At 40.0% G+C, this 16,251-nt stretch overlaps 1 protein-coding gene across 1 annotated transcript in view; it reads right to left on the bottom strand.

Moving 5' to 3' along the window:
* Positions 1 to 16,251, bottom strand: part of lmbr1 (limb development membrane protein 1) — a 189,594-nt gene that overhangs the window by 19,612 nt on the left and 153,731 nt on the right. The window contains exons 13-15 of the mRNA XM_068008238.1: positions 13,444 to 13,517; positions 13,108 to 13,198; positions 11,871 to 11,937 (exon numbers count right to left, since the gene is read on the bottom strand). Coding sequence (XP_067864339.1) covers positions 11,871 to 11,937; positions 13,108 to 13,198; positions 13,444 to 13,517 — 232 coding nt within the window. The remainder of the gene's footprint in view (positions 1 to 11,870; positions 11,938 to 13,107; positions 13,199 to 13,443; positions 13,518 to 16,251) is intronic.

Here is a 16,251-nt window from a genome sequence, read left to right as displayed (position 1 = left end):
CTGCATTCAATTATTGATAGGTGTATATCATCACTACTGAATGCTGACTTAGCTCAAATGGTGACTAGCGAAGACAAGCTATATACATACTGGGCAATCTAGTTTTCCCGGTGACCTTAGTCACATTCCTCCCCTGACCAACGCCACCAAAAACAGCTGAACAGCCATTCATCTCATTGTGCTTTGTAGGATCTTGTGTGTGCAAAATAGCTGCCACTTTAATCTACACAGTAACAGTGACTCCATCTCAAAGTAATTCATTGTATGTGAAATGTTTTGGACGTCTGAGAGATGTGATAAGGCACTGTGCAAATGTACGTTTGTTCTTTCTTTCCTAATGCAGTATGTACAAGAATTTCCTAAACATGGAAGACCCAGATCACGGTTTTGCCAAGAGTATAAGAACTCACCATAAATGGTGACATATTTTAATTAACTGGTTAACCAGAAAAAAGACTGCCCATCGGTATATATCTAGCTTGTTTTTGCTAATGACCATTTGAGCTAAGTCAGCATATAGTGGTGTTGATATACACCTATCAATGACTGAGTTAGAAATCCCAGCTTATATCTCAACACTCAGGCACTTTTAGTAATTTTTTCTTCCTTCAGCTTTCCCCGGCATACCAACATCTTGATTGGGAGAGGAGGGTAATGTAGCCTGCAAGTTATGTGCACAGGCACATCATGGTGGATTTGCCAGGGAGAAGTAGAGACTAGTCTTCTCTTCCCATCACTCACCCCAAAAACTTCTAGGTGACATGGGAAAGGAAGTGTGGATGATAGGATTTAAAAGGGCAAAAGTCCAAACCTCTAAATTTGTAGCTGGCAGATTGACCAAGCTTTTTAAAAAATAAATGGTGAACACTGCATGCTGCTAACAAATGGGTTACTTTGCACATAAAATAACATTAACCTAATGTACTGAACAAATTTGTGAACAAATTACCAACAAGGCCCAAAGAATAAGTGTTTGCTATTCTATAACCAGAGTACGTAGTATTTATCAATAAGGAATCAACACTCCAGCATCTCCTACCAGAATCAATAGTTATCAGCACAACTACCTAACCAGGCCAGTTCAAGGCTGCATAATAATAGCTTCATTATTTCATTAGCATCCATTTTATTAGAATTGAAAGCTCAATTATGCTGGTAATTTGTTCACAAAATTTTGAAGGATGGAGGATTGTGCAGAATGATGTATTAGCAGGTTACAAAGAACAAGACGAAAGCTCAAAATAGCAAAGGCCACGGTAGTAACAATAAGACAGAAAAAGAAGAGAAAAGTTGCAATGGAGATAGGGATGGAGGCTAGAAATGGACCATCTGTCAAACAAATGTATCTTGTCCAGGAGTGTGAGAAAGGTGCTGCAAGCATTTCCCAGATATGGCAGCAGCATTCAAACTGTAGATGGACTTGACCTTTATAAAGGTCCTTAGGAGAAAAGAAGTGTTTGTCACAGAGGAGGAAATCAGGTTCAGTTGAGGTAATTTTAGCAATGAAACAGGAGTAGAACCCAGATACAGCGACTTGAAGAAACTAGATAGCGATGAACATAGTTTTGTTGGAAATTATAGAATGGTAACTTGTTTTGATATGTGGTGCTCGAGCTTTGGAGACATCGAAGGCAATGACCGATAAATCAAATAAAAGTACTCACGAGCACAATTCCAGAGAGGTGCACCAACATCAACAGTGGAATTGCTATGCTGAATGCCATGCTAGCAATCATGGATTAGCAGTCTACATCAGGGCTATACAATTTAAAAACAGTATTTTCTGCACCATCTTGCCACTACCATTGCAACTTGTAACTCACATTCCAAAATGAATGGATATATGTTACATTAAATAATAGATCCAAATGCTATAGCCTTACATCATGTAAAAAGGTGGTGTCATAGCTGCATACAATCAAAACCTTGATAATGAAGTATGAGACAGAACTCAGCCGTTTAAAGGGTCATCAAATGCATATATGCATCATTGAAAACATAAAAATACAAAATTTATATATCAGGAAACAGAATTTGATACTTGCTTCACATTTGAAAAACCGACAAGAAATCATTAGATAATTGGACTCCTAAGGATAACCACAAATAGTGAAGTTGTCTGTTAAAAATTGTGGACACTATCACAATTATACAATGAATAAATGAAAAGGCCTGTAAAATTATTTGATCAAATTAGTGCATTTCCCTTGGCACTGCTCACAAACTCAGAACATGCACTGTTCTCAGTGAAAGGTGCATTAAGAATCAACCATGTAGTACGGGACTGGAGACAGGTATAGGCTGGACCAGCTATGTGTCACAGGTACCCTTCTCTTTCCTGAAGGACTCTGGTGAACCAGTTGGGTTTTTATGACAAATTGGCAACTTTCATGGTTAACTTGTCCAACACTAGTCCTCAAATTACCAAATTTATTGAATTCAATTACACAAATTTCCACAGAAGGATCCGAATTCGACCTCTGGGTTGCTAGACCAGTGTCATAACCACTATACTACCATACCCTGCTGTAGTGCACTTGGCAGGATCTCTAACCTGGTTTATTAGATGGCTTCAGACTGATCAAGACACCAGGTGCGATGGTGTCGCAAATATAATAGGTTCACTACAATGCTTGGCATTAAAACTAATCCTGGAAGATACCTAATTATTAATAATCGAATAGGGATTTATTTTTTTCTCGATAATTTTCTTGATTCTGTCCTGCAATTGTTAAGGTATGGTTCTCTGGTCCAACTGTTGCTTTCACTTTTCTGATCTTTGTTGCTTGCCTCACTCTTCTCCCTGCATCAGATCTGATACTACCTCTTGGTTCAATCATACCAATCGCACCTGGTGTCTTGATCAGTCTGAAGCAACCCAAGTCAACGTTAACTATGCTCATAACTTCTGAAATCAACCAGCTAAATGCATTCGACTGCTGAATACTTCATTGAAAAGAATCAACTGCTCCAGCAGCCACTCTTCCTGGTCTCTTGCCAAAGCTGTCTCCCGTAACTTTTGGCTCTTCGTTTCCATCCCTCCTTCCTTCCAATTACACAGTTGCTAGCTCTGCTAAAGAAAAAGCTGACTTTTGATGCACTTTTCCCCTCCAACTCAAACCTTGTTCTTCTTGGTAAAAATGAGTATGGTAGTGTAGTGATTATGTTACTGGACTACTAATCCAGTGCCCTGAACTAATAATCCAGAGAATGCGAGTTCAAATCCCACCATGGCAATTTGAGAATCTGAATTCAGTTTTTAAAAATCTGGAAATAAAAGTTGGTATCAGTAAAAATGACAATGAAGCTGTCAAATTGTGGTAAAAACCCAACAGGTTCACTAACAAAAAACTAAAGTACTACAGCCCCCCACAGTCCCTAGCTACATACAATTTCGTGAATGGCCCTTTCTCCCAGGGAGTCCATCTTTACTTCTCTTTGGAAAGTCGCTCATGTTCATCCTATCCCTAAAAAAGGTGATCTGTCATACTCTTCTAATTACTATCCTTACATTCGTAACTTCTAAAGTTATGGATGCTGATTTCAACTCTCAATTTAGCCAACACCTTAAAAAAAGTTCTAACCTAATCCATAATTGCCATTTATCAGCACTCATCCTTCATTGGTTATCTTGCTGCCCACGTTACACAGCTCTCAAACTCTGCTCTATTAAATGAGCTATCATTGCCGTTACTACTTAGCAATAATGTGCTCCAGTCACCATCCAACCCTATCCAGTCTTTTAGTGATGCTTTCACTCTACATTCATCAACTTCTTTCACATTGCATGTCTTCACTGTGCACAACTTCCAGCCTTCTTAGCGGAATAGCTGATTCACAGTATTTTGATCATCTTCATGTCCTTGAAAGGTGGAAAATTGTTTCTTTCATTCTTCAAAACAATTTTTCCCAGTTTCTTGTAGGTGAAACAACAGCATTTCCATTTTACCTTTGTTGGCTCCATCCTGAATTCTTCTTGTTCTTGGCCAATGTCATCTGATATGAAAATACAACTTCCAAATCTCCTCTCTTGCTAAAGGTACCTCCAAGAAACTCTCCTCTTTTACACCAAACACTTCTTTTCCCTGGAACAACTGAAAAACTGAGGTCTATCAAAGACTTGAATACTGCTGCCATGTCTGAGGAGGCTCTTCTAGCACCCCTTTTGCACTTCTAGACACGAGAAAAGATGATGATAGGTGATCCTCCCTCCTTTACAACCATCCTTTAACTATTTTATAAATACTACCATGGTGTTTCTATCTTGTCCCTTCTAAACTCCAAATAGTGAAGTCATATGACATGCTCCTCCTCATTCCTAAGTTGCCCACCATGTTGAAATCAAGATTCATCTCTTCTAACTCATCACGCACCCCTTTGACTTTCTCAGTCTCTCCTCCCTCCTGTACTCATTAAAATTTTCAAAACTCAAATCACTACTTCCTGATTTTCCTCCTCTTCTTTTGCTCCTTTTAACTTAGATGGTCTCCTGCACTAGGGCCCTTCACCTCAGTTTCTCAATTTAAAAAAAACAGGTTTACTTTTCTTAACATACTAAACTGCACCCAAATCTGGAATCTTTCCAATCTCCAAGCACTGTTTTGTGTATTGTGTAGCAATCTATGAATCTGCTAAATGCATTTATTTTGTTTCATCTATTGAGGGCCAGTCAGCATAACCTGTAAAATGATGCATCTTGATATTTTCTGGAGCACTGCATGAGTCACTGTACTCTAATACATCCCATTAATCCTGTTTGGACAGCTGTGTCTATGCATTTGTTAGCAGAATTTTAAATTGTTCAATCGCTTCTTTTTTTCTCCTCTTCTATTCTTTTTATAAATCCCTATAGTAAACAATTCAGGAATCTCATTCTTTTACTGAAAGAGGTGGCAGATTTTTGCCAACATTCTGGCTTCTTAGTCACAGCATGTGCTGTGATGCCACCACTTCACATGCAAATTACATTTAATAAACATTCAGCCATGTCAGGTTAGCAGTTCAACAACAACTGTTTGATCTAATGCAGATTGTTAATCATCTTTAAATTCTTAATGCAAATCTTGACAAAAAGATCTCATTATTGAAACATGAAATCTAAATAAACAATTTTCCTTTACATTGAACACACACAATGGTACCTTACCCCAGAGTTTTGTAGTGATGTGGAGATGCCGGTGATGGACTGGGGTTGACAATTGTAAACAATTTTACAACACCAAGTTATAGTCCAGCAATTTTGTAAGCCAGGATTTTTTTTTTTAATTTCTGTATTTTTTGGTCATTTTTCCTGTTCGTCAGTGTCTAGAGCTTTTTTCTTCCATTTTTTGCACATCAATGTCAAGATTCAAGCATTTCTAAGTCAGACAATACACGGTGAGGTGCAGAATGAAATCATCCTCTACTCCATTCCAACAATAGATTTTAACCCAAATCTCAAAAAAGCCCCCACTGCACAAGTGTGCATTTTTTCACTTCCCAACACCAGCTACACTGGAGATCCAGGTGAGATCAATGTAGTGCCAATTTAAGGATAGCGTTGTTCTGCAGGACTCCAACCAATGACACTGCATAAATTAATTTCCCATACGACCCTTACATACATTCAGCAGTGAAGTGGGTTCCATCCCAACTGTATAGACCAGGCTTATATAGGTCCTTGAAATGAGATGTCGGTTTGCTAAACTAACATGCTACCATGACATCACTCTTCAGAAACTGAGAAGCGACAATCACCTAAAGTGATTAGCGACGGACACACAGAGTACCTCCCCAGTATCTAGTGACTCCCTTAATGATCGCCAATGCCTCACAAATCTAATCCCTAGTCTCCCTCTAAGATAAATACATTAATTCAAGGAAATTTAGATCAAAAAAATTATAGGGGCCCTGGATGGAGGCTATAAACAGTGTGGAATGTTGTATAAACTAGGCATTTTTAAACTAATGTAAGTCAAGTAAATAAGATTTTATTTTTGATCTGGGGGAGGGGGAGAAATAGATGTTAGGTCTCAAATCCACTGCTAGGTTACACTGGCATGCATCTGAATTGGCATCTGCCAAGGATGGTCTTGTTTCCATCAACAATTATGCATAATACATAAAAGACAATTTATACATTGTGAATTGGAGATGATAGTTCAGCTATTTCCATCTTTGACCTGACGAGAAAAGTACAGCTATGGCAAAAGTTCAACCTGCCAGTTTGCAAAAAATTCTTGTGCAGAATTACTCATTAACCATTTGAAGTTTTAGCATACAACAATACAATTGCTTCTTCAATCTGTATTTTGGGATAAATAGTCTGAAAAGTATAAAATGGCTATCACATGACCATTATATAGACTATATTTTACTGTTAAATATACTATATTTTACAGATACATTGCCTATATAGAATCATAGAATTTTACAGCACAGAAGGAGGGCATTCTCCCATTGCACTTGTGGTGGCACTCAAAGATATCCATAGAAACACAGAAAATAGGAGCAGGAGTAGGCCATTCAGCCCTTCGAGCCTCCTTAGCCATTCAATATGATCATAGAGAATCAGTTATCTCAATACCATATTCCCGCTCTCTCCCCATACCCCTTGATGCCTTTTGTGTCTAGAAATCTATCTAGCTCCTTCTTAAATATATTCAGTGACTTGGCCTCCATAGCCTTCTGTGGTAGAGAATTCCACAGGTTCACCGCCCTCTGAGTGAAGAAATTTCTCCTCATCTCAACCCTAAAGGGCCTAACCAGAATCCTGAGATTGCGACTCCACGTTCTAGACCCCCCCCCACCCCCAAGCCAGGGGAAACATCCTCCCTGCATCCAGTCTGTCCAGCCCAGTCAGAATTTTATATGTTTCAATGGGTTCCCACTCATTCTTCTAAACTCGAGTGAATATAGGACTAGTCAACCCAATCTCTCCTCATAAGACAGTCCTGCCATCCCAGGAAACAGTCTGGTGAACCTTCGCTGCACTCCCTCTATGGCAAGTACATCCTTTCTTAGTTAAGGAGACCAAAACTGCACACAATACTCCAGATGTGGTCTCACCAAAGCCCTGTATAACTGCAGTAAGACATCCTTGCTCCTGTACTCAAATCCTCTTGCAATGAAGGCCAACGTACCATTTGCCTTCCTAACTGCTTGCTGCACCTGCATGTTTGCTTTCAGTGACTGGTGTACAAGGACACCCAGGTCTCTTTGTACATCAACATTTCCCAATCTATCACCATTTAAATAATACTCTGCCTTTCTGTTTTTCCTTCCGAAGTGAATAATTTCACATTTAGCCACGTTATACTGCATCTGCCATGTATTTGCCCACTCACTCAACTTGTCGAAATCGCCTTGAAGCCTCTTTGCATCCTCCTCACAACTCACAATCCCACCTAGTTTTGTGTCAGCAAACTTGGAAATATTACATTTGGTTCCCTCATCCAAATCACTGATATATATTGTGAATAGCTGGGGCCCAAGCACCCATCCCTGCAGTACCCCACTAGTCACCACGTGCCACCCCGAAAAAGCCCCATTTATTCCTACTCTCTGTTTCCTGTCTGTTAACCAATTTTCAATCCATGCTAGTATATTACCCCCAATCCCATGTGCTTTAATTTTGCACACTAACCTCTTATGTGGGTCTTTATCAAAGCCCTTCTGAAAATCCAAATACACCACATCCACTGGTTCTCCCTTATCTATTCTACCAGTTACATCTTGATCTGTTTCTCCTGTCCCTTTAAATTTTTCTTCTTTAAATATTTATCCAGTTCTCTTTAAAAGCTATTATGGATTCTGCTTCCATCACTGTTTCTGATAGGCAAAATATTCTCTGAACCTCTCCCTTTGTTCTATTGGTGTCCAACTTCAACTTAGGCTCTTTAGTTACTGATTCATCTACCAGTGGAAATAGATTTTCCTTTATTCACCTTATCAAGACCCCACATAATTTTGAACAACTCTAACAGACCTCCATTTAGTCTTCATTATTCTAATGAAAAAAGCATCAGATTCTCTAATCTCGTCACAACTGAAACCTCTTCTCACTGGTATCGCTTGAGTGAATCTCTTCTGCACCCTTTCCATGGTCTTGACATCCTCCCTAAAGGTGTTCAAAACTGGACAATATTCAAACCATGGTTTTGTGTTATATGGAGTTAGCATTACCTCTTTGCTTTAATTCTCCATACCTATATTTATGAAACCCTGGGTCCAATATGCTTCTTTTAAAAAAAAGTTATCAACACTTTTAAAGATTACTTTATTTGAACCCCAAAGTCTCTGTTCCTCTGCTCCTATAAGTGTATATGTCCTCGCTTTATTCCTCCCCTCAAAATGCATCACCTCAAATTTCTCTGCATTAAATATCATCTGACATCTATCTCTCCAAACTACTAATTTGTCCATGTCCTCCTGAAGTTGCTTATGGTCCTCTTCACAGTGAAACACACTCGTTATTTGTTTCACCTGCGTGATACCGTGCCCATTATACCCAAGTTCATATGATGGCCTAGAAATCGGACTGCACAAGGAATTGGGCGTGCAGGGAGCAATATTTATGCTGCCTGATGGTTTTAATCGCGGAGGAGTGCAGACAGCGCTACCCGTGCTAATCGTGTGTGCGCGTGCGCGGTGGGAGGATATCAGGTGTCTACGACACCACTTAAAGACAGCCAGCATCTCAAAGTCGTGGTGCACTCTGGTTGCAGACACCAGGGAAGTACTTTTTCAATCAGAGAAATAGCTGAAGCAAGTGCTGAGAGAGCACCAAGATTCTTGGTTGCTGCCTTGGAGGCCCTGATGCAGGCAGTGGACAGGAGGAGAGGCATATTCTTCCCTCTAGGGTGCAGGAAGCCCTCCAGACATCGATAGACCAGCAATGGGGAGAGGTGGTAGAGCATGTGAATGTGAGGAGCCTAGCACCCAAGATATGGCCGCATTGCTGCAAAAAATTTAATGACCTCACTAGAGTTGTTAATGTCAGAATACTGCTCTCTTAGTCTCTGCTCCCACCTCAACCATTTATAACCTCATTAATCATAACACTCATAAGACTCCCCTCCCACTTCACTTCACTTTCCTACAATCATTGCACCACACTTCCTTCTGCTCAAACTCACCACTATTACAGCCCTCACTTACCCACATCTCACACACGATCAGCAATTCCACCATGACAATCACATTCTTCAAAAACCTCACAGAACTGTCACTAATACACTTCCTTCTTTCTTACAACAAAAGGTTGCACACAACTCCAGAAAGCAGGCTGGCACCAGAGGAGGAAGAGTCCACCTGCACACCCTCTCCCCCCCTCAAAGAAAGCGTGCTGGCTATCATGGGCAGGGTCAGAGTCGAGGCCGTGGCAACTGGCAATGCTGGAGGAGACATCACGCAGGCTACCAAAGGCAGCTCGTGGACATCTACCAGGAAATGCTAGGTGCACTGGACAGCCTGCCAGAGAGGTTACACACAATGTCGCAGAGCATGAAGACCAGCTCCAACTTGTCTCAAGGCTTCACGCCAAGTATTGAGACCATTCTGTCCAACATGGAACGACTGGTCAGCTCCATCAGCTTGACAGTGGCACCCACCATGATGGAGCCTCTGCTGACAGCTTCCATGGCAACAAAGACAGCTGCCATGGAAGCTCAGATGGCTACTATGGCAGCTCATATACTGCTGCCAGGGAAGCTCAAACGGCTGCGTCTTGTCTCTGGGGGCCAATGTCGACAAGGACCTCCAAAGCGTCAAAGCAGTCCTGCACTCAATGCCCTCCTCCTCCCTTTTGTGGCAACTTCTCCTGCTCTTTGGTGTCTTCCTTGCTGCCCCCCCTCGTCTCTTAGGGTTGCCTTTGGGGCTGGAGGACCATACATGACTGCAGCCAAACTATCTGTAAGGCAGCCAACAGAAATGCAACAATAACAAAATCTTGCACTGTGTAGACAAAGTGAACTTGTAGGAGTAATAAAACACACACCAAAAAAAAAATCCAGATCAACCAGCAGCCTGAAGTGAAAAACCAGCAACTAAGTATAATATGTCCCTTTAAATATCACTAGTGAGGATCTTCCTACCGATTAGCACTACATTGTGCTGTGTGAGTTCAGCACATGGTGAGTGAAGTGCTGGGGCATTCGAAAATTGAAAACGGGGCCAACAGGTGCAGGACCCTAATTTACATAAATTATTCTGCCCTTTAAATAATCCCGACATGCGCCCCTGCCGCCAGCGCATCCACCTTAACCAATATGGCAGGTTGCGCACTTCCATCCAGAAATGTGCATGCGCTTCCTGCCCACCATATCGGAACCTTAGTAGGCTGGTTAGCGCGACAACAACGGACACTATGAGACCGAATTTCTGGGCCCATTTATCTATATTAGGACCAAAGGTTCCAACACTGACCCCTAGGGGACATCACTGTTAATGTCCCTCCACTCCAAAAAAAAATCTATTAACCACTATTTTCTGTTTTTTAAAGAACATCTTATGCATGCTATCACACTGTGATTAATACTATGTGCTTTCATTTTGGAAATTATAACAGCACCAGTGCACACATATCATTAGACTTTTCCAGTTCATCAGAATTTTCTATTTATATTTTACCTGTTTACAAGACTAAAAATAAGCAACTAAAAAGTATATAAGCATACATTCCGACAGTCATCATTTTAAGCTGACAGTCAGCATTTTAACCCATGTGTCAGTTTGTTTGTTTTACTGCAAGAAAAAAAAATAGCTTTTGTGACCAGTTGTTATGGACAATCTTCAACCTCAATCAGTTTGAGTGGAGAGCAGGACTAAAGACCATCAGAACCAATTAATAAGATGTTACATTTTTTCCAATGTTGGTTAGGTACAAACCTGAGACAGAACAGTTTTAAGATGAGCTGATGGTTTCTGAGTCACATGTGTATATTTAGTGCTCGTTCCCAAAAAAAAAGCTGCTGAAATGCATCTTCTAAAAATGTATTTTCTTTTGGAACATGATTGGCTGTTGTGCTGTGTACAATTTATTTTTGCAAGACTGGCTGCAGTCACTTTTTTGAGGCGAGGATGACATTTCTGGTTTGTTGTTACGACATTTTAAAGTGTTCCTGCAGTGTATAGCATTTCTTTGAAACTCTATAAACTCTACTTTAGTCGCACCACCAGCTAACGAATATTTTTTCACACATAAAACCATCTTATGAAATAAAATTAATGGACTATATCCAGACAATCAGATTATCTCTGACAGGCCCTATTTATCCACTGAAGTTAGTATCACAGAACGTTGCAGAGCAGCACAAGACATTTGGACCATCTCATCCCTTCTAGTGTTTTTTCTCCATGAGCTAACCTCGTCTAATCCCACTCTCTTGTTTATTCCCCATTCCCTACAATATTTCTCTTCTTCAAACAAGTATCTAATTCCCCTTTAAAAAAATGTATTATGAACTCTGTTTCAATGATGGTTGGTGGCAAGAGAATTCCACATTCTAATCCCCCTTTGGGTAAAGATGCATTTAATAACCTCTCCTTTAATTCTTTTTGGGATCATAAATTTGTGCCCCCACATTACTGTCTCACCAACACACATTACTTTCTCACCAACTAATGGAAATAACCTATTATTAACCTTATCAGAATCCTTTGCAATCTTGAAGACCTCTATCAGGTTACCCCTTAACCTTCCTGGCACTGGAGAAAAAAGTGGTTTAAAATAATTATCAAAACAGAGGAATGCTGGACGACTGTGATTTTATATATAATTATCTTGATGAATGCCTGGCACCTGCCCTGACGTTGACCCTACTTTCCCACAAACACAGGTACACTTAAAGTGCAGTAGTAAAAACAGGATCAGTGAAAACAATTAAGCTTACCCAAGGTTCTTGACATAACAGGTAACGCAGAACTAAGGACCAATATTGAGACACAATTTCCAATAATCTGTTGGAGGGAAAAAGAACTTCCTGTTAAAACAAACCCATTAAGTTTCTGACTTGAAAACCAAGGCGAGTACAATATCGCTTGAAAACTTTCAGATAACAAAAACAACTTTACTGTGAAAGATTTTCAAAAAATAAAGCAATCAATTTAAAAAGAGAGGTTTGTTTACACTTATTTGATTTGAGGGTTGAGTGAATTATTTTGTGTTTGCATTTGGTACAACATGCCCTCCATTTTGGGGAGGAGTGTTGTAATTTGAGTATCATCCACAGGAAGATAGAGTCAATTGTAGCGAAACTGTTGCATTTGTCCTGGAAATGAAGCCAAGTTATACATAATCCTGCTTAATGGTCAGCAGCACAGTTGACATCCTCCCCTCAGAAAAAAAAAATCAAAAAAAGCAACCTCGGCAAAGGCGAATTAAACCTGTCAAAAAATTATATTGGATTGAGAAATAATTTTGTTAGAATTCATACTTAGAGATTTTGTTTGCAATTAGCAGTAACTTGAAGTTTCCCATCAGGGAATATATCATTTTAGTCTGCATTTACATCTTAGTAGTGTACAAGGGTTATTGTTACACATAGATTACTGTATTTTTTTAAAAAAACTGTTTGCAATCTATTTAAACAACAGAAAAAAGGATTCCAGCAATGTTGCCACAAAACTCATGGTACAGTGATAGTCTTAAATCTCTAGTTTATATATGCAAATCAGAGATGGCACCATCTGTCTCTGAGTATTTTTGAAGTTTTAGATCTTCAATCTTAGTGGTGTGCTTTGAAGAACAAGTTTCTGTAGACACTCTAAACAAACCGAATTCTACGGCTTACATGCTAGCATTAGAGGTACAATTAGTTCAATTAAAGTTACTCATTAGCAGCTGTTTCCTTTGAAGAAAAGTCCTTTCACTGGATTTCTATAGCTAGTTAACAAGCCTTTCCATCCCAAGCTATTTACAAGTGAATGGACACCATCCAAACCAAACAGAATACATCCTTTTTCTCTACTAGCTAGTTTTATGAAAATCTTCCAGTTTGTGTTTACGCAGGACACAAACAAATATTGATCATTGCAAATGAGCCATTAAAGGCAATTACTGAAGGAAAACTGCCAGCTGTCTGGTTACAAGAGGGGCCACATATATATCATCACCTCTGCCCACCATACCTTTGTCATGGTTGTGTCGTCTTTCGTGGGAGTAAGGGCTGCAAAGAACCGGAGGCTATAGAAGCCGACGACAGAGGACACCATCAGATAGCTGTGAGAATTAAGGAGAAGAACTTCTGCAGGGTGAGGAATGCAAGGGTTTCTTTCATATCCTTAGCCATCTCCTTCACTTCCTTAGAGTTGGATACAACAAAGAATTTCTCTCAAGTGTCTCCGTAGTAACATAGTCCAAGCCATCACCACTGTTTTTCTAGGTCTAACTCTTAGTAAAATACCACTGTCCCAGAAAACCACTTATAATACTTGTTAACAGACATGACCGCAAAAAAAGGATACAAAATCAGGATGATTTCAATCGCCGCACCAACAAACCCAAATGCAGACAGAGAGGCTTTACCAAGGCCTAGTTCCTGAAAGGGAAAAAAAAGCATAATGTTTTTCTCCCATAAAACAAATCTGAAGGCCCAGGCACTGCATTTTAGTCTCACACCCATGTGTACGTACATTAAAACATGGCTACTTTCAATCTTAAAATTTACAGGCCAAAAAGGAATATCTGACATCCATACACAATAACGACGTCATGGCAAAATGCTAGGATTTTATGAATTAAAAAACAAAAATGATTGAAAATGCAAAAGCAGGTCCACCAGAATCTGCAAAGAAACAAAAGTATTTTTTTTGTTTTTTTATGTAGACCATTCATCTGCTCAAAAAGTTAAACTACCTTTTCTCTTTACAGATGCTGTCATACTTGCTGTATATTTCCAGCATTTTTTGTTTTTAGATCAGATTTCCAGAACTTACAATTTTTCAAAAATGTTTTTCTTTCTACAGCTTGGGTTTTATATTAAGTATATTCTTCATTTTACACAAATGAATTTTATGTTAATGAGGCAATAAACCAAGTGCCCATCTGCCTTTTGAAGTGGCTGTTAAAGATCCTATGGTAGTGTTTGAAAAGGAGCATGGAATTTTCCCCTTTTGTGGGCAAACATTCCTGCTGTAACCAACACCACCAAAAGAGGTAACTGTAATTATTCTCATTGCTGTATGTGGGACATCGCTGGCATATTACCGCTGCTGTTTTTGTCTATATAATAGTCACTGCACATTACAATAACACCTTGAGATTATGATAAGGCACTATATAAATGCAATCATTCTTTTTTTTAAAAAATGTTTTAGAGCAGAATTCCCAACTCTGGTTCTGCAAGTACTTAAAAGTATTAAGCACCTGAAGAAAACAAATTGTCCCTTTATTTCCAACTTCAATATCTTACAAACTTATGAATTCAAAACATATTTTTTAGTTCAGTCCTTAAGAAATACAAAAAGATTTAGAAATGCTGTATTTTTAAAAAGTAATTTTTAAAGCTCTGAATCATGAAAAGAGATGCTGTTAAGAACGATCATGACTGAAATAGATTGGTGTCTTATGCCTGGCTTAGTTTATAAATATTTGACATTGCAGTGCATGTTTTTACAGTACAAGTGGCACAGGCAGAAAACTCATTGTCAACTGAGACACAAGGTAATGCAGCTACAAGGGGTTACAAGCAAAAAAGGCACTATACCATGGAGATCATAGTGGTGGTTATGCTACTGGACTAGTAATCAAAGGCCTGGACTAATAATGCTGAGAACGCAAGTTCAAATCTCACCATTGGAGCTTGGAATTTTGAATTCAGCTTAAAAAAAATCTGGAAATAAAAAAGCTGGTACCAATAAAAGTGACCATGAATCGGTCAGATTATCATATAAACCCAACTGATTCATTAATGTCCTTTAGGGAAGGAAACCTGCTATTGTTACCCGGTCTGGCCTATATGTGACTCTGGTACCACACCAACGTGGTTGATTCTTAATTGCCCTCTGCAGTGGCCTAGCAAGCCACTCAGTTACATCAAACCACTACGAAGAATAACAAGAATAAAATTGGGTGGACACCAGTGATTCAAGGTGGCTCATCACCTTCTCAAGGGCAACTAGGGATGGGTAATAAATACCAGCCTTGCCAGTGACGCCCACATCCCGAGAATGAATAAAAAAAATTCCAACATTTAAACGCCTGAAAGGGAAGAATGAAGATCAAACAGTGGGATGCACAACCTCAAAAATGAAATAACTTCAGCTGTGGAAACTTTGCAATAACTGTATTCAAAAGATAGTCCCCTCAGAAATGCACAAATAAAACAAATGCTAACCAAAAAAGATCATTGTTTGTTTGCTTAGGAACATCAAAGGTACATCTTAGACACAAAACGGTCACGAATTATCTCAATAATTAACTACAATAAAATTGTTGCAGGTCACAAAGCTATGATTAAAGACAGAACTTATACTGATTTTGAGCTATTAGTCCATTTCACCACCTGAGTTTTGGGAGGAAGGGTGGAGGCAAAAATCAAAACTTATGGAATAAATTCCGTCCCTAATTAGAGGCGAACATTTTCAATACACCGGAAATTTCCTCAGAGTGTAAACAGGATTTTTGCTGCACATCCAGCGAAGTTACGACAGCAGAGCAGGTGCAGCTGCAAGGAAATTCCAGGCCATAAATTCAAAGGAGAAATCTGGGAACTTCCACTTAGTTCCCTATTACAGTTGAAAATACTGTATCGTAACAATGACTGTTTCAAAAGTGTGAGATAACTACATGCCATAAATCCCAGCCTTGAGTCAAAACCTTCACCTTGCTATCAAAAAATGTACTATACCACTGTTAGGAGCTGGCCTCCAAGCGGGTGGACATCCAGAACAAGCGCTTCTACCTGGACATGAAGCAGAACACCAAGGGCCGCTTCATCAAGATCGTCGAGGTGGGCGCGGGCGGCAACAAGAGCCGGCTGACTCTCTCCATGGTGGTGGCGGCCGAGTTCCGCGACTACCTCGGGGATTTCATCGAGCACTAGGCGCAGCTGGGCCCCTCGGACTCGGACGCCGGCCTGAGCTCCGACGAGCCCCGCCGTGCACTGAAGAGCGAGTTCCTGGTGCGGGAGAACCGCAAGTGCTACTTGGACCTGAAGGAGAACCAGCGAGGTCGCTTCCTGCGCATCCTCCAGACCTTAAATTGAGGCCCCAGCTTGGGGGAGACGCAAGGCCAGACCATCGCCCTGCCGGCCCAAGGGCTCATCAAGTTCA

Source organism: Heptranchias perlo, chromosome 2, assembly GCF_035084215.1.
Source record: "Heptranchias perlo isolate sHepPer1 chromosome 2, sHepPer1.hap1, whole genome shotgun sequence".
In the NCBI taxonomy this organism is placed as follows: Eukaryota; Metazoa; Chordata; class Chondrichthyes; order Hexanchiformes; family Hexanchidae; genus Heptranchias; species Heptranchias perlo.
This window is presented reverse-complemented; position numbering and strand designations above follow the sequence as displayed.